Source organism: Macaca mulatta, chromosome 12 (assembly GCF_049350105.2).
Source record: "Macaca mulatta isolate MMU2019108-1 chromosome 12, T2T-MMU8v2.0, whole genome shotgun sequence".
Classification (NCBI taxonomy): Eukaryota; Metazoa; Chordata; class Mammalia; order Primates; family Cercopithecidae; genus Macaca; species Macaca mulatta.
This window is the reverse complement of record NC_133417.1, coordinates 141,520,576-141,541,964: the sequence shown is the minus strand read 5'-3', so window position 1 is coordinate 141,541,964 and position 21,389 is coordinate 141,520,576. Positions and strand designations below refer to the sequence as shown.

Here is a 21,389-nt window from a genome sequence, read left to right as displayed (position 1 = left end):
CCAATTCTCAGCAAGGCGCAGCCTTCTGCCCCTGGGGTTTGACCAAAATGGTTTCCCTCATCCTCTGTCCTTCTGCACTGCTCTGTGCCACTAAACACCGCTGACAACCCCCTGGCCTCAGCATCCCGCTCTGCCCTGGGTTCCGTGCTGATCCCCTCTTCTCTGATCATCCCCTCACACTTCTGTGCATGCTCCCCTTCCCCTCCACACCTCTGGGTATTGAAACGCTGGGGTTCTGTCCTTAGCTGCTTCTCTGTTTCTCTGGGTTTCCTGGGTGACCTCCTTCAAGAATATCATCTGTTGATGACCCTGTATTTGTTCTTCTGGTCCAGAATCCTCCCAGACATGAACATCCTACCACACCCAAGAAATCTCCGTCTGTACGTCCTGCAGGTCTACAGGTGCGACATGTTCAAAGTTGTTCCATCATTTCCCCTCTCAGAACAGTTCTCCTCTTCTCCTGGGTGTTTCCACCTGCCCTTAACCCCACAGGCACACAGCCCTGTGGCTCTTAACGCCTCTCCCTCACTGTCATTTCAGACTCTCCAGTCATTGCTCATCTCCCTACAGGGAAGCGTGACTCAGCTGGCCTCCTGTCCCAGATAATGTCCCATTAATCCATTCTCCACAGTCCAAGGGAAGCCCACACCACCAGCAGTTAGCCAAGTGCACAGAGCCAGAACCAGAGAGCCAGCGACATGAAGCAGATGTCACATGACTCCTGGTCAGGATGGCCTCAAGCTGCTGCCTCACAGGATAGAGGATTTAGCCTGTGGCTCTTTACTCTTTGGAGGCCAGGGTGCTCTCCCATGGACAGGATTTAGGAGGCCCACAATAGCATTTGCCCCCTGGCCTTTTGCTGACAAACCCCCTTGTGACTCACCCTTCCTGGGTGCATTGATTCATTGCATCATCTCAGAGCTGAGACTTACCGACCTGAAAACCATTCCCTCTCTTTTTACATTTCTATGTAAACTTATATATAAATTGCATCTACAGTGTACTCTCTTATAAAATAAATAGATGTCACTATAGAAAAAATATAATACAGATAAGTCAACAGAAAAAAATGAAATGCATCCTTCAAGTCTTTTCTCTAAATAAATACATACTTTTTACAAATATGGATCATAATATGCATTTGGTTTTGAAACCAGATGTGCACTTAACAATAAACTGTAAACAAATTTCCATGCCATTAAATATTCTACCAACACAGCATTTGTATGGCCACATAGAACTCCAATGAATCAACGTACCATCTTTTACTTAGCCAATTCCCCATTGTTGGATATTGGGTTGTTTCCAATTTAAAGGGGTTTAGTAAGCAGCCCCTCCCAGGGAAAGTTCCCCCTACAGGAATCGCTTGCAATCTTCCATATGACAGTTTTTCAGCTTCAACAGTCTTGAGATCTAATATGCACCGAGGACTATTTCTAGCCCATCTCATCTACTCCATTAGTCTGTTAATTCCCACACTCATACCACACTTCTTATCGCTGTCACTTTGTACCTTTTAGGACACCCCCAATCTTTTACTCATTCCTCAAAGTTTTCTAAAGTAGCCTCATAAATGTATCCTTTTATTTAAAAAAAAAATAGCTTTCAGTATGTTTACAAAAATAAGACCATCTTGAGGTAGAAAACTGAGACCACACAAAAATTGTAAACACTCATTTAGAGATAACCATGGTTAATATTTGGAATCTCCCATCTTTCTCTAAACATCATTTTAAATATACTTTACCAAAAATGAAATCATGTCATGCCATGCATTCCATCCTACAGAAACTTTATGCCCACCAGAAATGTACAGAAATGCCCCTTTCCTATAGGTATCCCAGCATATATACACACATTTTCAAAGTTTTATCAATTTAATATTTCAGTTTGCATTTCTTTGAATATTAGTGAGATGGAACATCACTTTTAGAAATTTATTAGCATTTTGACTTCTTTCACGTGAATTGGCTGTAATTGTCATTGGACCTTTTTACCATCAGAGATGTGGAGGTGTCCTTACTGAATATTAAGAAGCCCTTGACATGTGAAGGTTTGACCCTCTGTGACATTTCTCACAGGTGCCCTTTCCACTTAATTTTTAAGGTTTTTTGGTATTTGGAAGTTTAAAATCGCTTGTGTGGGCAAATCTATCTTCGATATTCTACCTTTGTCTTGAAGTTTAGGAAGCCCTTCTTCAGCCCAAGGTAATAAAACTGTGTATCTACAGTCTCCTTTAGTGGTGGTATGATTTCATTTTCATTGTTTAAATTTTTAAATCATCCGGGATTTCTTTTGGTGTGTGGGATGACAGATTTAACTTGTATTTTTTTCAGTTATGCCAACTGCGTTTGTTGACAATCCTTCCTAGAATCATGACTTTAAATGTCACTCTTTTTGTTTGGGCTGCTACAGAACAATACCTGCAACTGGGTCGTTAAAAAGCAACATAATTTTATTTCTCACCTTTCTGGAGGCTGAGAGTCCAGGATCGAGAGGCTGGCGATTCGTTGTTGAGGGCCTGGTCTCCACGTTCAAGATGGCACCCTGATGCTGCATCTTCTGTTGGGGAGAAACGCTGTGTCCTCCCAGGGCAGAAGGTGGAAGGACAAAAAGGGCTGAATACTGCATGAAGCTTCTTTTATAAGGGCCTTAAATCCCATTCGTGAGGAAGGAACCCTCGCGGCCTCATCAATCTTACAGGCCCTGCCTCTCAAGACCATCACATTGCTAACACTTGAATTTTGGAGGGGACACATTCAAACCATCACAGCCACTATGTCATATTCTAAACCTATTTGTTAGTTCTGTTTCTGAATTTAGTATTCTTCCCTTGATCTTGCATGGATTCTTTTGCCACTACCACACTTTAAGAATTATTGTAGTTTCATAACATATTTTGTCAGTTTGGCAAGGCAGATTTTCTTCCAAAATTCTTTTATTGTATTTGTTGGACATTGTTATGAATTTATTTTCCCAGGATCCCTCCTTCCATAACTTGCCCAATTTTCTAACTTTGCTGGTATAGGGAAAAGCCATTAATTCTGTCATTTAAGGAAAGCAATAGGCTAGCTTACCAAACACTTCTGTAAGCTCTAATTAATGTTTTTCAATTGATTTGCTTGGATTTTCTAAATAGCTATAACATTTGCAGATAACGACCAATCATTTTGATTTTCCTTTAAGATATTTACCATTCCCGTTTCTTTTTCCTGTCCTATCACAATGGCTAAAACTTCTCAAAGAGTGTAGAATACTGTTAGGGGTCCCCTTGACTACATGCTCCCGTATGGTAAAGGTTACATTTCTGTGATGCTCCTGACCTTCCTCGAATTCTCATATTTTCCTTCTTGGGAGCATTTGTTTGGGAGAAAGAATTTGCCTGCATGGCTTGGCCTCTTCTGGATTCTCTTTGAATCTGCCACCTGAGAAGGCAGCATTGTCTGGTTTTCTCTGCTTCCTGAAAGAGCCAGCCCTAGCTGGGTATGGGTGGGGAGAGTCAGAGCTGCCAGTGACTGTGGTATGTTGTCTAATTCAGGGACTGCTGGCAAGCTCTTCTGGCTTCAGATCTAAAGCCACATGCTGCAGTTGGCTTTATCACTAATGAAGCTGACATTTTGACCCATGTGTCTGATGACTCCTCTCAACTGATTTCAAACTGAGACAGGGAAGAAGTGATGATGGTGAGCTTGCTTGTTTTGCTCTTGACCATAGTAAAACTCAGCATTAAATATGATGTTGGTTATTACTTTTGGACAGATAATCTCTACCATGTAAGAAAATATCCTTTAATTCTAGCTCCCTAGTTTTAATAAGAAATGGATATTGAATGGTATTAAATGTTATTGTATCATCTATTGAGATACAATCGTATTTTATCATATTTTATTTTTATTTTATCTCATAATATACCAAAGGATGGTAAAACATGTTAATAGTGTTTTTAAAGCTAAACAAATTTTGCAGTCCTACAATAAACTATTTGATCATATGTATTATTCTTTGAGCACATTCCTGGATTTGATTTGTTGATCTTTTAGATATAATTTTTTATCTTTTTTTATTTCAACAGTTTTTGGGGTACAGGTGGGTTTTTATTACATGGATAAGCTCTGTAGTGGTGAATTCTGAGATTTTAGTGCACCCCTCACCTGAACAGTGTACACTGTACCCACTACGTAGGCTTCTATACCTTCACCATCCCAATATCCCCCCCAAGTACCCAAAGTCCATTATATCACTTTTATGCCTTTGCATCCTCATAGCTTAGCATACAATATTTGGTTTTTCATTCATGAGTTACTTCACTTAGAATAATGGCCTCCAGGCCAGGCGCAGTGGCCCAGGCCTGTAATCCCAACACTTTGGGAGGCCAAGGCAGGCGGGTCACTTGAGGTCAGGAGTTCAAGACCAGCCTGGACAACATGGCGAAACCCCGTCTCTACTAAAAATACAAAAATTAGCTGGGTGTGGTGGCGCATGTAATCCCAGCTACTTGGGAGGCTGAGACACAAGAATCCCTTGAACCTGGGAGGTGGAGGTTGCAGTGATCTGAGATCATGACACTGCACTCCAGCCTGGGAAATAAAGTGAGACTCTGTCTCAAAAAAAAGAAAAAAAAAAAAAGAACAATAGCCTCCAGCTCCATCCAAGTTGCTGCAAAAGACATTATTTCATTGCTTTTCATGGCTTAGTAGTATTCCATGGTGTATATATACCACATTTTCTTTATAAACTTATGGATCAATGGGCACTCAGGTTAGTTCCATATCTTTGCAACTGTGAATTGTGTGGCTATAAAACATTCAGTGCATGTTTCTTTTTCATATAATGACTTCTTTTTCTTTGAGTAGATATCCAGGAGTGGGACTGCTGGATCAAATGGCAGTTCTACCTCTAGTTTTTTAAGGAATCTCCATATTGTTTTCCATCATGGTTGTGCTAATATACATTCCCACCAGCAATGTAAAAGTGTTCCCTTTTCACCACATTCATGCCAACATCTATCGTTTTTTTGACTTTTTAATTATGGCCATTCTTGCTGGAGTAAGGTGGAATCTCATTGTGGTTTTATTTTGCATTTCCCTGATGATTAATGATGTTGAGCATTTTGTCATGTTTGTTGGTCATTTGTATATCTTCTTTTGAGAAACGTCTATTCATGAACTTTGCCCACTTTTTGATGGGATTATTTGGTTTTTTTTCTTGCTTGTGGTAAACTGTTTTATTTCAACAGTTTTTGGGGTACAGGTGGGTTTTTATTACATGGATAAGCTCTATTTGGTTTTTTTCTTCCTAATTTGTTTGAGTTCCTTGTAGATTCTGGATGCTAGTCCTTTGTCAGATGCATAGTTTATGACTATTTTCTCCCACTCTGTGGGTTGTCTATTTACTTTTGCTGTGCAGACGGTTTTCAGTTTAATTAGGTCCCATTTGTTTATTTTTGGTTTTGTGGCATTTGCTTTCTTTGTCTTAGTCATGAATTCCTTGCCTAAGCCAATAGCCAGAAGATTTTTCCCGATGTTATCCTCTAGAATTTTTATGGTTTCAGGTCTTAGATTTAAGTCTTTGATCCATCTTGAGTTGATTTTTGTATAAGGTGAGAGATGGGGGTCCAGTTTCATTCTTCTGCATGTGATTTGCCACTTTTCCCAGCACTATTTATTGAATAGTGTGTCCTTTCCCTAATTTATGTTCTGCATGTTTTGTTGAAGATCTGTTATCTGTAAGTATTTGGCTTTATTTCAAGATTCTCTATTCTGTTCCATTGGTCTACATTCCTTTTTTTTATACCAGTGCCATGTTGTTTTGTTAACTATAGCTTTGTAGTATAAGTTGGGTAATATGATGACACCAGATTTTTTTCTTTTTGATTAGTATTGCTTTGGCTATGCAGGCTCTTTTTTTTTTGGTTCCATGTAAATTTTAGGATTGTTTTTTCTAGTTCTGTGAAAAATGATGATGGCATTTTTGTGTGAATTGCATTGGATTTGTAGATTGCGTTGGGAAGTATGGTCATTTTCACATTCATGAGTATGCAATATGTTTCTATTTGTTTGTGTCATCTATGATTTCTTTCAGCAGTTTTTTGTAGTTTTTCTTGTAGAGATCTTTTACCTTCTTGGTTAAGTATATTCCTAGATTTTGTTTGCAGTTATTATAAAAATAATTGGGTTCTTGATTGGATTCTCAGCTTGGTTTTTATTGGTGTATAGCAGTACTACTGATTTGGGTACACTGATTTTGTAACCTGCGACATGAGGCACAATTCAGTCCATAGGAAAAGGTATATTGTATTACTTCTTTACTTATTATGTTCTCTCTACTCTTATTTCTCCTAAGATATACACATTTCCTGAATCTGTCTTTGGCATTACTTTTCTTTATGTGCATCATTTTGTTCCTTTCATACTCTGAGTTTGAGAAGATTTCTGTGTCTGGTCTTTTAAAATCACTGACTTCGTCTTCTGCAGTCTCAATCACTGTATAAATTTCATTTTAAAACTTGAAATATGGTTTTCATCCCAGAGGACTCTTCCTTGGTCCTCTCTCATTCCTCTTTCAGACAATGTTTATCTAGATTCTCAGTGATAGAATGGATTTGGGATTTTCACAAATTTTCTCACTTCTCGCAGCAACTCTTGTTTCATAAAAAGACATTTACCCTGGGACTCAAAAATCATCCATTATTTCCCACTGTTGAATCAGAGTTCATGCTTTGCTTATCCTCGAGTGGGGAAGGAGAGAATGAGAAAGGGAAGGATAAAGTCTGTGACTTTCTTCAAATGCTAGTTAAGGTAGTATATTAATTATCTACTGCTGCATAGCAAATTACTCCAAAAATCTAAAGGGTTAAAGCAGCAAACATTCCTAATTTTACAATTTCTGCAGGCCAGGAAACTGAACATGGCTTTTGGTGGGTGGTTCTGTCTTTCAGGAGGCTGTCATCACCCTCAGGCTCCACTAGGGCTGAAGGTTTTCCTGCCCCTTCCCCAGCCCCACTTCTGGGGCTGACTCACCACAAGGCAGCTAGCTTCCCCCAAGGGGAGCTACTGAGGAGGAAGCTAAAGAGAGCACCCAACACCGAAGCCAAAGTGTCTTTATAATTTATAACCTAATCACAAAAGTGGCCACCTGTCACTTCTGCTTTAGTGGCACCATATCTGTGAGAAGCAAGTCACAAAGCGTGGCCCAGCCCATGTGAGAGCAGGTTACACAAGGGCATGTATATGAGGGCCATCTCCAAGGCTGCCCACCACAGATGGGTTGGATCACGATTATGTGTGCCTGTGGTCAAGTATTTTCAGGCCCAAAGAGAAGAGGACAGACCTTAATCCTATGGAAATTTTATTTTTCTGTAACAGAGGCATGGAAATTAAAAAAAACTAGCAAGAGTGATGGCCAGGGACCTTCACCACTAAGGCAGGGTATTCCGTTCCTGTTTCTTGTGTGTTTCATTTTTTAATCTATACCATCCTGAATGGCAGGCGCTGTGTGCCTTTCTGAAGCATGCATGACTGCCCCCCAGGTGCCCACCACAGCCCTCCTCACCTTGCTCACTGCCGCCAGCAGCTGAGCGTGACATGAGATGCTGAGGTTCTGGGCACACTGTGGGGCTCAGGAGTCCTTTCTGAACCTGCCAATGAGGCAAGATCTGCCCCACTCTCACCCCAGGGCCCCAGCTTGCATTTCTGTCTACTCACACCCTTGGCCAGCTGGTCTACCCTTCCTCAAGCCTGCCCACCCGGTTGATGCCAGAAATGTCTTAAACTTTTTGTCACAGGGATGCACTTTGTCCTAAGTTTAATCACTGATACAGATTTTCTCCATTTTTCTCATTTTCCTTTATTTCAAAGATGATTTGAGACGGAGGTAGGGGATTAAATTTGAAAGCATATGCTCTCTCAAATTATTCTTCATCCTTTAAGTGACTTTACACTGTCCTGCTTTGATCTATTAGGATGATTTTAACCTCTAATTATCAGAGGGCAGACTTTTCACCTTACATCATTGTGCTTGACTGATGATCCTCTTACCCCCAATGACAGTGTCAGTCGAGAAAAAATGACGAGACAAGTTCCAATCACTTTAGGAGGTTTGTTTGCCAAAATTAAGGACACACGCCCATGACACAGCCTCAGGACGTCCTGATGACACGTGCCTAAGGTGGTCGGGGCACAGCTTGGTTTTATACATTTTAGGGGGACATGAGACATCAATCAGTATATGTAAGAAGTACACTGGTTCCATCCAGAAAGGCAGGGACAACTTGAAGCAGGGAGGGATCTTCCAAGCCACAGAGAGATGAAGAGACAAATGGTTGCATTCTTTTGAGTTTCTGATAAGCCTTTCCAAAGGAGGCCTTCAGAATATGCATCTAGCTCAGTGAGCAGAGGGATGACTTAAAATAGAATGGGAGGCAGGTTTGTCCTGAGCAGTTCCCAGCTTAGTAATGTTGGGGTCCCAAGATTTTCCTTTCACAGCAGAGACTCACATAATTAGTTAAATAACTCTTTAAAAGCCATGACCCTTGTGGTCTAGTCTCAAATAAGCATCTTGATTAGGAAAACACCATCCAGCAACCAAGAGATTATATCAAAGTAATGGCCTTTCTTTCTTTATCCAATTCCCACCTACTCTCAGGCCTCTTTCTGTTGAAGTCTCCCCTGATACTCCTGGTCCCTGCCTTAGCCTTTGCCCCTCTTCTCTTCCCTCCCACCCCTTCTACATCTTTTCTCACAAAACTACATATCAAGAAACCAAAATAACCGACAGGAAGTGTATTAGTCCGTTCTTGCACTGCTACAAAGAAATACCTGAAACTGAGTAATTTATAAAGAAAAGGGGTTTAATTGGCTCTTGGTTCCACAGGCTGTACAGGAAGCATGGCTGGGGAGGCTTCAGGGAACTTACCATCATGGCCAACTTACCGTCATGGGGAAGCAGGCACATCTTACATGGCAGGAGCAGGAGGAAGATATAGAAGGGGGAAGTGCTACACACTTTTAAACAACCAGATCTCATGAGAACTCAGTAGTATGAGAACAGCAAGGAGAAAATCCACCCCCATGATCCAATCACCTCCCTGCAGGCGTCTCCTCCAACATTGGAGATTACAATTCAATGTGAGGTTTGGGCAGGGACACAGATCCAATCCATATCATTCCACCCCAGCCCTTCCCAGATCTCATGTCCTTCTCATTGCAAAATGCAATCATTCATTCTCAATAGTCCCCCAAGTCTTAATTCATTTCATCATTAACTCAAAAGTCCACAGTCCAAAGTCTCATCTGAGACAAGGTAAGTACCTTCCACCTATAAGCCTATAAAACCAAAAACAAGTTAGTTACTTCCAAGATACAATGGGGGTACAGGCATTGGGTAAATATACTCATTTCAAAAGGGAAGAATTAACCAAAAGAGAGGGGCTACAGGCCCCGTGCAAGTCTGAAATCCAGCAAGGCAGTCATAAATCTTAAAACTCCAAAATAATCTCCTTTGACTGCATGTCTCACATCCAGGTCACACTGATACAAGAGGTGGGCTCCCAAGGCCTTGGGCAGCTCCACCCTTGTGGCTCTGCAGGGTGGAGAGTGCCTGCACCCAGGGTGGAGGCAGCCATGGCTGCCCTCAAGTGCTGGCATTGAATGCCTGCCACTTTTCCAGATGCATGGTGCAAGCTGTTGGTGGGTCTACCATTCTGGGGTCTGGAGGATGGTGGCCCTCTTCTCACAGCTCCTCTAGGCAGTGCCCCAGTGGGGACCCTGTGTGGAGGCTCCAACCCCACATTTACCCTCCATGTTGCCTTAGTAGAGGTTCTCCATAAGGGCTCCACCCCTGCAGCAGACTTCTGCCTGGACATTTAGGCATTTTCATACATCCTCTGAAGTGTAGGTGGAGGCTCCCAAGCCTCAACTCTTGCCGTCTGTGCACCTGCAGGCTTAACACCACATGAAAGTCACCAAAGCGTCTGGCTTGCACCCTCTGGAGCAGAGGCCTGAGACACACCTGGGGCCCTTTTAACCACAGCTAGAGCTAGAGTGGCTGGGACACAGGCAGCAGTGTCCTGAGGTTGCACAGGGCAGCAGGGCCCTGGGTCTGGCCCATGAAACCACTCTTCCCAAATCCAAACCATATCAGGAAGGAAGAGGAGGAAGCTAACTAGGAGATGGAAGAACTGGGCACAGAACAAGAGGCAGGACCACACAACACTGGGATGCACAGCCAGCTGTGTGTTTGCATCTTAACCCATTTAATAGCCATGTGGCCTCAGCAGTAGCTCCCCACTCAGTTTCCTCATCTCTCAAGTGATAATAACCTCAGTACCATTGAAAGGAGAAAACAAGTTATATTTGCAACACCTTTAGAAAGTGTGTGGCACATATTGTGAATTATATAATCAACACACACATCAAGAAGTGCCTGGCATTAACCAGGGTTCAAAAAGTGTTTACTGAATGAAAATCATTTGTGTGTTATTTGGGCTTTGATGATTATATTGGTAGGAAATACCCATATCTCCAATTGTACAACTCCATCCTTGCATCATCACAAATCATGCCCCAATAGAGAAAAAAAAAATTTCAAGAATTGTCAATGACTTTCTTCACATCTAGTCTGTGCCCACATCCCATTGCATTGTTTCCAGCCTCTGAAGACACAGGGGAAATGAAAGTGGCCCCTGCTCTCTCATTGCACAAAGAACCACCTCAAGTTCAAGTACCAAGATTGCACTACAAAGTGGCTACTGCAGCCTGGTGGGTTGATGGGTGAGCCTGGCCCCACACAGAATGGAAAATACATTCACACAAACATCTCAGTCAAACCTGTCCAGACAGAAAAGCTAGAAAAGATTCATTGAAAAGGAATTCAAATTGGGCATGGTGGCTCACACCTGTAATCCCAGCACTTTGGGAGACTGAAGCGTGAGGGTTGCTTGGGCCCAGGAGTTTGAAACCAGCCTGGGCAACATAGTGAGACCCTCTCTCTGCTAAAAAGAATTTAAAAATTAGCCTGGCATGGTGGCACGCACCTCTAGTCCTAGCTACTCGGGAGGCTGAGGTGGGAGGATTAGATTGAGCCCAGGAGGTAAAGGCTGCAGTGAGCAGTGATTGTACCACTGCACTCCAGCCTGGGCAACAGAGCGAGACTCTGTCAAAAAAAATTAATCTTTAGCAAAATTAAAAAGCTTCTGACCACAAAGAGAAACATCTATGTCACTGGAGCTGAGAATTAGGAGAAATAAAAATAAGACAGTGGGAATCAAAGACAGGAGAGAGGATGATGCGAGATGATGGAAGCCTCTGTCCTGGGAGCAAAGCCCCAGCTGACCCAGAGTGGGAAGGGCCCAGCAGCTGGATCTGGAGGCGAGGAAACACCCAACAGCACTCAGGGGACCAGAGGATGAAGGAGCTGCTCTCCACGCTCTCAGGGAAAAGCAGGGACATTTCAGGCCCAAAGAAGAAATGAGTCTCAGTAGTGAATCCATAGACAGGGCTATGTCTCAGTCACTTTGAGTGAGTCTAGATGGGCACAGTGCTTGTCCCTCACTCTGAGGTCACAGAAGGGTCGGAGGACTTGGGACTGTTCATTTCTCCCAGACCATGGCCTTCCTTTGGCAATGGACTTAGTGCTGGGACTAAATTAGACCCCAGTTTTATCAACTAATTTATTAGGCTTTGTTATTTTGCTGCAAATTTGTTCAAAACCAAAAGTATTGATGGAGGAGAAAATCACAAGCCTGGCAGTCCTGACCTCTTTGGATGCAGAGCCGCATGACATTAAAAATTCCAGACAATATTTATGCTTCTCTATAAGATACGTGTTATTAGTCCTCATCTAAACACATTTGTAAACATAACTTGATGTAAGTTACATACAATATGTCACTGAAAATACATAAATTATGGTACCCTCCAATGATTACTTAAAAATTAAAATAGAACAATAAAGCAACCTTTATCTATGCAGAGAAAGCCAGGATCCGTCTGTCACTGATTGCTGAAATATATTCTACACCTTTCAAGGACAATCGCTGAAGGAGAAAGTCAAACAGATGATTTCCTAGAAGTTAAAAGGGGAAATATTTGTGCTGGGTTCCTTTCTCCTCAAATGATGGTTTAGGCTGCAGGGGACTGGGGTGGGGAGGGGTTGACATTAGATAATCACAAAAAGAAAGAAATAGAGACTAGAAGATTTCATGCTGAAATAAAGAAATTCATGTTGCCTTAAATATAATTTGTGTTAGTTACATTTCAATTCCTAATTTATACATAGCAGGGTTGATAAAGAATTGCATTATAACGAAATTAGCTGGAATAATTAGCATAGTGTATGTGCCACTGATTAAACACCCAGCAGATAGCTTGGTAATTAAGATCAGTGAGTGTCGTATTTTGAGGCTTTGTCATCTTATTATCTGCCTAACAAGTGCTTCATCTTTACCTCCCTTCTGATTTGAAGTTTGATAGCAGTCTCTAATAATTCTCGTTTTGTTTCTTTAAATTGCCTTGCCCCAGTGCTGATCATTTTCCTATGGTCACTACCCCCCATTTCATTGTACCTACACAAATGTACCAGTGCTAGATTTCTCCCTACATGTAAGATATTTGATGCTGCAAAGTATTCGTGCTTGGAAATTTAAGCTCCAAAATCTCCTTCAAAACCCCCAGTTCTTGGGCCAAAGAAAGAAGCTGAGACCAATTATACTCTGCAGTTCGGTCAAGCCTCTGAACAGCAGGCAGATGTTCGGAGTTCGGAGTTCCCTTCTGGGCAGAGTCCATTACCAGAGATTCCAAGGATGTCTCCATCGGGGTCCATTTGTCAGGGTCTGTGACACTAAAAGGCAGTCACTCCAGTGGCACTGGCTGCTGCTCATTCATGAGCCCAACCTGTGGTGCCATTGCTCCTCCACTCGGGGAGTCTGGAGTTGGCTCTTGTCATTAAAAAATCCATTGGGGTTTTATCATAGAAGGCAGGGCATTACTATTATCAAAGAATAGAAGGCTTGGGAGGATCAACTCAAGTTCTTCACTGGCTGAGCCATTCCTCCTGCACCTCCTTAGACTAAAACCAGGACATTTCCATGATTGAAAGGCAGAGTAAATACACTAGCTGTATCAATCAAGAATGCCTTCAGCTGTAACAGAAAACACACAGAAAGTGCTTACGGCATAAAGACAAGAGGTCTGGTGGCTGGGGTTCCAGAGCTGGGGCAGGGGTTCAGAAATGTCATCCCCTGTCTCTCTCCCACTTTCCGTCCCACTCTCCTTTGTGTGATAATCCTTCATTTCATGTCTGTTGCTTCCCGGCTGTGATGTGGCTGCTGCACCTCCAGATACCATGTCCATGTTTAAGGAAACAAGAACAGGAAAGAGAGATGCCAGCCACTTCTGTCCTTCTTGATCAGGAAAGCAGGTAACTTCCCAGACTCACCCCCGCAGCCCATGCCTGCTACCGCCAGCCAGAATTGGGTTGCAAGGGAGACTGGACATTGAGTAGCAAGCAAAGGAGACTGCGACTGACATTACCGACCTAAATCAACGTGACTCATCCCCAGGGACTGGGCACAGTGCTCCTGCCAAGAAAGCCAGGCCTTGTTGGGCAGGTGGAAGGAGAGTGGATGTTGGGCAGGAACTACAGTGCCTGGCACCTCAAGTGCAGATGGAACAGAAGCTGGAAAATCACACAAAGGAGCTGAAAGGAGGAAGAGGGTATATTAGTCAGTGTTCTCCAGAGGAACAGAACCAACACTATGTAGGGAGAGACAGAGAATTTCTCTTCAAGAATTGGCTCATACTATTGTGCAGTCTTGATAAATCCATCATCAGCAGGGTGGGCTGACAGGCTGGAGACCCAGGGAAGACCTGAGGTTGAGACCAAAGGCTGTCTGCCGCCAGAATTCCTTCTTGCTCAGGGAAGGTAAGTCTTTGGTTCTAATCAGACCTTCGGCTGACTGATTGAGGCCCACACCACATTAGGGAGGGCCATTGGCCTCACTCCAAATCTGCCGGTTCAAGAAATTCCAATCTGATCCCAAAACACCTTCATAGAAACATCTAGACTAGCATTGGGCCAAGTCTCTGCGCACTGTGGTCCCGGCCAAATTGAGACAGAAAATTAAGCACAGGGGAGGAGAAAGTGGGGAATGGAAAAGGTGGCAAGATGTGAGGCAAGGCGAAGGAGGCCCTGTAAGCTCCACGGCCTTCACTGGGCCCTCAGAGACCACAGTACACTTCATGTCAGCAGAGAAGCTGCAGGAACAGCTGTGCTTAGGCACAAGTTGTCATGCAGAGACCCAAGCACACTGAAGACACAGGTAAAGGAGAGAAAGCCCCACCTCTGCCCCTAGGAGTGCACAGAAATCCACCTGAGGTCTCTGCACTTCCACAAGTCATGGAATTATAGGCTTTGAGCCAAGTTTACCAGCCTTGAGGCATGGGGAGGTCGCAGGTAATATTTAGGTTACTTTTTTCTCACTTCTGTGATGCTTTTGTCTTCCTGAGATCAGCCAGTCCTTCTCTGAATTTGGAAACCAAAGATTCCATTCTATTCTATGCAGTTTGAAGCATGTCCAATTTACAGGTGACCAGACGCTCCTTTTAGAGGAAGTGAAGGAACACAAGGGGTAGAATATTAGAAAATATTCCTTTCTGCAGAACTGAGGTCCAAGCCCAGGGCCAGGAAGAGGTTTTCAAAGTTTCAGGAGAGAGCCTCACTTTTGATAAAAGAAGACATTATTCCACAATACCCATGAAAGCTCTCTTTGAAAATATTGTCTCTCCTTCTTGCACCATTCACAAACATGTCTGCTGCCCCCATCTCTAGAATAATCCTTCGCTGAGGCCTCTGAAAAGATTACTTCACACCTCCCTGCTGGCAGGTGGCCCTCCCCAGGGACTGTAAGAGGAGCCAGGGTGCTGCTACTTATAGCAGCCCTCACGCCACTCTCGCGGACAGCTGCTGATTTTGGAGTCACTTTAGAGGAAGAAAAGAAGGGCTGGTCCCTGCACAAACGACACAACAATGTCCAACTCGGATTACCTTCCTGACTACCCACTCAACTCAGATTTAGTGAAGAGATTAAAGTCTGCCCTGGATGCCAAAGATGAGGAGAGAGTGGGGGATTTAATCTGCACTGAAGTCACGCCCGTGGACGCCGTGATAGAACTGGCCAATGACGACTGGATGAAAGACCCCTCGGCTCAGCTGCCCCCCGGCATGCTGCTAGGTAACCAGAACGAGCCTGCTGCATCTGGGACTTTATTACTAAGTTACGCTGATGGGTGGGCAGATCCTGGAGGTAGAGGGGCAAATGTTTGAAAAAAGCAAATGATATGTACTTGGGTATCTGACTCTCGTACATACGTGCATACATGCGTACTGCATACTGTACATGCGTGTGCTACATAAGCAACAAGTGCAAGACAACACAAAAAAACTAACCCTTGGTGCCATAATCCACCACAGTGGCTGCTCTGTGGCTCCATTGTTTTCCAAGCTTGTCCATTTGCATGTGTAAATTTCACCCACGGATAACCATATCATACACATAATTGTGTGTTCTGCTCCGCTGAGATCTAAAAAATCTAAAGTATCTTCTATGTTGCCAGTGTTCCTAATTTCAATCCCCTATTGAAATACTTAAACCAAATGCCTACAAAAATATAATATTTGGTTACCTTTTTGCTTCCATAAATAATGCTGTAACGAGCATCTTTATTAGGATTCATATGGCTTTTTTCTTATTTGGGATTATATCCTTACCATAAATTCCTAGGAGCCATATAACTGGAACAAGAACATAACATTTTTTCAAAGTGTATTGTTTCTAAATTGGTTCCGAATTGTTTTCCGCAAGGGTTTCTATTCCCTCTGACAGTGAGGTGATGTGTTTTGCCACAGCTTCACCATGGAGCATCGCTGGTAATGAATGTGTGTATTAAATTGCCATTTAATAAGCATACACTGGTAATTCTTCACTGCCTGCGCCCATCCTTTCTTTGCAGGTCTGGACGAAGTCTTGTCCACAGGATTTTTTCTTTGTAGGCCTCATCAGGTGCAAGACTTGTCTATTTGGGTCTCGGGCAGGAACTCTCCATCTCTTTGAATCATTTTTATCATTTTGTAGGACTTCTTTATGTAGCAATAGAAATCATCCCTTTGTTGTGCTTCCTGAAAGCGTTTTCCTGACCTGTGATTTACTTTTAGTTGTATTGTGCTGTTTCCCAGCTTGTCAGATTAGGGGACGAGGTTAGTCTTGGCCCCTAAGGGACGCTGAGGGCTCCTCTTCACCCCCATTCTCCCTTCCAACATAGGTGCACACATGCACACACATGTACGCAACATGCAGGAGGAACACGGATGGGACATGTGTGAGAGTTGCTGCTGGGAATGGAGCTTTCGGGGTGCTGAGGTGCTGAGGTCTGAGATTGGAACTTCTGAGGGGGTCCGCCCTACCCCCTTGGTTTGGATCTACTTCCTGGGCTGCCTTGCAACGGGGACTTAAGCCGCTTTAGGAAGGAACCTTCTCTTGCTTCCTCTTCACCTTGGTTTTCCTAACATCTGGCAGGGGTCAGGAGCCATGATCCAAAATTTGGTACCTTCCATCTCTCTAGATGATTGCCCTGGGGGGATGTGGTTAGGGAAGGCCGTCATCACAAGCAGTGATTGGACCGGGAGTGCTGAGCTGTACGTCTTGCATTCGCCCTCAAGGCCCACCGTACCCAAGCAGCCCCAGAGGCTGATCTCTGCAAACTGCATCAGTCCCACTTGCCCTCTGGCTCCTGTTGGGTGCCACTAATGAAAGGAGCTGGGGGAAAGCGAGGGCAGGGCGAGTGCTTCCCCGGCCCTCCTTGCCAGATTGCTGCTGGGTTTAGCACCTCCTTCTGCGGAAGGCTCGGCTCCTTCCCAGCAGCTCCTGCCCCTCCTGTGCCATCAGGTACAGGGTTAGGAATGGCCACCCACTGTGGCTGCTGCCGCCTGTAGGTGGTCTCCTGTAGCTCCTGTAACCCTGCCTGCCTTCAGCATGCCCTGAGCTCATGCCATCTGCTTTCTGCTGGGATCCTGACTGCAGCAAGCGTCCTCTCAACAGCTCTTCCTTCATAAACCTGTCCCAGCCGGTTGAAGATTTGTGTATTGGGAATCTCCAACCTAAATATCCTTTCTTTTCACATTACTAATTGCCCTGCAAAATCTTTACTGTGTGTCTCATTGTACCAAACACTTGAAACTGTGAAAATGGTGATAGGAAAGTTACATTCCTTCCACAATGAATCCATTAAGTTATAAATTACATACTGATATGGTTTGGCTGTGCCCCCACCCAAATCTCATCTTGGATTATAGCTCGCATAATTCCCACGTGTTGTGGGAGGGACCCAGTGGGAGATAATTGAATCATGGGGGCTGTTTTCCCCATACTATTCTTGTGGTAGTGAATAAGTCTCACAAGATCTGAAGGTTTTATAAGGGGATTCCCCTTTCGCTTGGTTCTCCTTATCTCTTGCCTGCCACCATGTAAAACGTGACTTTGTTCGTCTCTCGCTTTCTGCCATGATTGTGAGGCCTCTCCAGCCATGTGGAACTGTGAGTCTGTTAAACCTCTTTGTCTTTATAAATTACCCAGTCTCCAGTATGTCTTTATCAGCAGCATGAAAACGGACTGATACACATACACATGTACTTTTTCCTACCTAATGATTCAGCAGTGCAGGAACAATTTGATACTGATGACATGTTTAAAGTGCTTGGGTCTCTCCAGGTTGCTTCAATTCAGGATGATGGTATGCTAAATGATTAAACAGGTGATCCTAGGGCACGCCTTATCAGTGACTTTATCACAGAGAAAGCAGGCTGGACTTCAGGATGAGGGTGCAGGGAGCGATACAGTCAGACGTTCATTTGGGGTATGCCACTCTGGCTAACATGGGAAACTAGGATTTGAAGGAGGCAGAGAAAGGCTAGGAAGAAGATGAATCTAGCTGGGAGTTCATTGAAGGCAGTTGCCCACGTGAGAAATGGCAAGAGTCTAAGCCAAGGCAGAGGAAGACACAAAGGCAAAGTGACAAAGAGGAGAGGAAGGGGGCCCAGGTTCTTGCCTAAGCTCTCCCGTGACCTGTGTGACCTTGAACATGTCAGACCACTTCTTTGAACCTTAATTTCCTCATTTTCAAAAATGGAATTGGTCTGGATCATCTCTAAGCATCTTTACAAATGTTTGGGAGGCTCAATGGGAAGGCTGTGGTGATGAGAAGAGGATAGGGCCACCGGCTAAGATAGAAACAAGAGGGATCTGGGATTATGATGATTTATTGAACCTCTACTCCACTGAGCTATGTAACCTCAGGAAAGTCACTTTCTCTCTCCAGACCAACGTCTCCAGTTATTAACAAGGGTATGAGATTAGATCACTGCTTCCCACATAGAGACCCACAAGCTTCCTGAGAAAAGCTCCATGGTGGGATGAGCTTGGGAACTGCTTTCTGCTGGGTCCTCCCCTCAGAGATTGCCACGATGACATATCAAAGACTTGGAGGAGTTTTACCACAAAGGGACTTAAGGATTGCAATTGCATTTGGCGCGGTTTCTCATCTCACCCCAGAACCTCACTTTCATGTCTGCTGACAACCCATAGAATTGGTGATTTGCAGAGGCTCTTGGGGAACCGCTGCTGGCTTGGATCATCTAGGTTCCCTCCTTCTCCATGCTTCCCTGAAGCCATAATCCCAAAGACTCACTGTCGCAGCCTAAAATGGGCGTAGGCTCCTTTTTCCTGTGGGAACAAATGTTCTCTTTCTCAAGGCAAGGGAAAGTTTGGGGGGACCATCTTTCATGGGAGAAAGAGCTGTTTGGATTGTAAGCTACATGTAGGGTCTTTACAATTTTTGAACAGTGGTCAAAACTCATCACAATGACCTTGAAATGCAGCATATATTGGGAATAGACCCTGTCAAGCATCTAAATCCCCGAGAGGAAGAATGTGAAAAGGAAGGAATGATAACACAGGAAAACAGGGCTGGGCCAAGAGAGGGGGCAGAGCTAGGGATGCCCACCCGGGCCAGGAGAAGGCAAGGGTCAAGGCTCATGTTGGCAAAAGTACCTGGGGGAAAGAAGAGGGAAGAGGTTTCTATCCCAAGGACAACCCCAGTAGACAGAAGAACTCTGAGTTTTGTTCAAAAAATGACAATGTGAAAAAATAAGAAAAAGAAAAGTAACCATTCTTTCTGCATGTTAACATGATCACTTGAGGACGTTGCCTCTTGCACTGCAATCACCATGCTCATTGGCCTGTAAACTTATTACTTCCACCAAATAGAACAGAAAGAAACAGAATATATTTTGATGCATCCATGTCAACATCACCACAAAAAAAAAAAAAAAAAAAAGCATAGAGAAAAAGGGGTATCCAATGGTGGAAAGAACTTTTTCTGGAGAAGTCCCTCAGGTGAACATGTGCCCCCACCTTGGTGCAGGCAGAAGTCAAAGGAACTGAAAATTTTAGCCCTAGCAGACATTGGGGCAAAGCACAGAACATACCCTGAGGCAGGCATTAGGCAGGAGAATGGCCATCAATCCAAGTTCTCTTAAAGAGGCAACTGGCCCGTGCCCTTGCGAAGACACCTGCTCTCCTGCAAGGATGGACCTGGGACACTCAACATCCTGCTGGGCTCACTGAGGCTAACCCCCCAACTCCCTACAGTCAGCCTCCCCATCCCAACAGGATCCTCCCAGCCAGGGCTGCACCTCCTCTGCTCACCTTTGCCATCTCATCCTTCCAGACCCCAAGCAGGGGAGGTCACCTCCATTGGAAGGCCATCCCTGAGCTCTGGGACAGAAATCTTGCATCCTCCCTCCATGAAAGCATAATGCCTTTAGTCTCCATCCATTACTGAAATGCATGGCCTTGCTAGGCTGGTTTTTATATACCGACTGGACAATTCAAACCCAAATGCAACCTCCTCCAGGGCAAGAACCTCACCTAACACTCGATTATATCCAGAGTCTAGCACGGGGTTTTAGCCCTGAGAGAAAGCTCGGACTCTGGGTGCAGTGATTGGCATGGAGGAGCCAAGCTCCTTTGCTCACCTTCAGCTGGGTGGGCACAGACTGCATTTCCACAGACACTATCGGGATTTGTGTTTCTGCAGAGAAATATTTAATTCTACTTTCTGCTAAAGCCAAGTCTCTATTGTTTAATATTAGTAACAACTGCATTATTTGTGCTTGCCTCTTTTCAACACCAATTGGCTCAGTAGCTGCAGAGAACACAGAGAGGGAGAAAGGACGGCTGGGGGAGGGGCAGTGAGACCCATCTCGCCCCCCAAATGCATCAACTGTACAATTTGGTAACTAGTGTAATCAAACGACTTAAGAAACAACTGATTACTAATTGCTATTATTAAGGATGTCAGCATTCCATGATTTTGCTGCTGATATATTATATACAAGTCAAGATGCTACTTGAATTCTTGATTGAAATAGAAAAATAGAGGCATTATGTTGTGTTTGGGGTAATGGTATTTAAGCATCCAGAGGAAAGTTAAAGAAATACTAATTGAGTTTTTATTAAGAGATCTCACCAGCCGCATGTATAGGTGGGGAATGAGTGTGGGTAAACACACCACGGACATGTGCACACATGTGAAAATGGGGTCCATTTGCAGAATTAGACTTCTCATCTAAGGCTTGATGCGGGGCGAACCATGACACATGGGCCATATCCCCTGCTCCTTTAAGTCAGACATCCTTCCTTATGCCTGGAGAATAACATCACTCAGGACAAACCAAATGGCTGACTCTAAGTTAAATGAGCACAGCTCCTGCCTTGGAGGAATCATTTTCCAACGCAATGACGAGAGTGTACCCACTGATGGTGGTGCCGAGACGTGGTGTAATGGGAAGGGCAAGGGACTGAGAAGAAGGGGACCCAGGTTCTTGCCTAAGCTCTCCCATGACCTGTGTGACCTTGAACATGTCAGACCACCTCTTTGAACCTTAATTTCCTCATTTTCAAAGATGGATTGGTCTGGATCATCTCTAAGCATCTTTAGCAATTGGACTAACTCAGGTTCTAAGACGAATGGCTTGTGTTTGTGGAGGGGATGAACAAAGCCTCCCGACCCCCATTGCCTTCCCAGGATGATGGATTCTAACAGGGGCCTGTGTGGGCCACACCCCGCCTTGGAAGGAAGGGCTCCAGTGGTGAGGTACAAGTCAAGAGGCAGTGAGGATACCAGCTGGAAGGTGCGTAGGAAGCTGGTGTACGAACTCATATGCACAGATTAAGCAGCAGCTTGGCTCAAGGCTTAGGAAGAATAAGTCCCCAAATCAGGGCATGTTCAAACTGAAACTGGGCAAACAGAGGCAAAGAAGGAGGAGTCGGCAATGCA

General features: G+C 44.1%; 1 protein-coding gene and 1 long non-coding RNA gene across 2 annotated transcripts in view; one reads left to right on the top strand and one right to left on the bottom strand.

The window, feature by feature from the left end:
• The window catches only part of LOC114671449 (uncharacterized), a 107,004-nt gene that overhangs the window by 65,831 nt on the left and 19,784 nt on the right, over positions 1–21,389 (bottom strand). The gene's annotated exons all lie outside the window — the stretch shown is intronic.
• Positions 15,003–21,389, top strand: part of ASB18 (ankyrin repeat and SOCS box containing 18) — a 73,177-nt gene continuing 66,790 nt past the window's right edge. Inside the window, exon 1 of the mRNA XM_077957953.1 lies at positions 15,003–15,229. Coding sequence (XP_077814079.1) covers positions 15,025–15,229 — 205 coding nt within the window. The 5' untranslated portion in view covers positions 15,003–15,024. The remainder of the gene's footprint in view (positions 15,230–21,389) is intronic.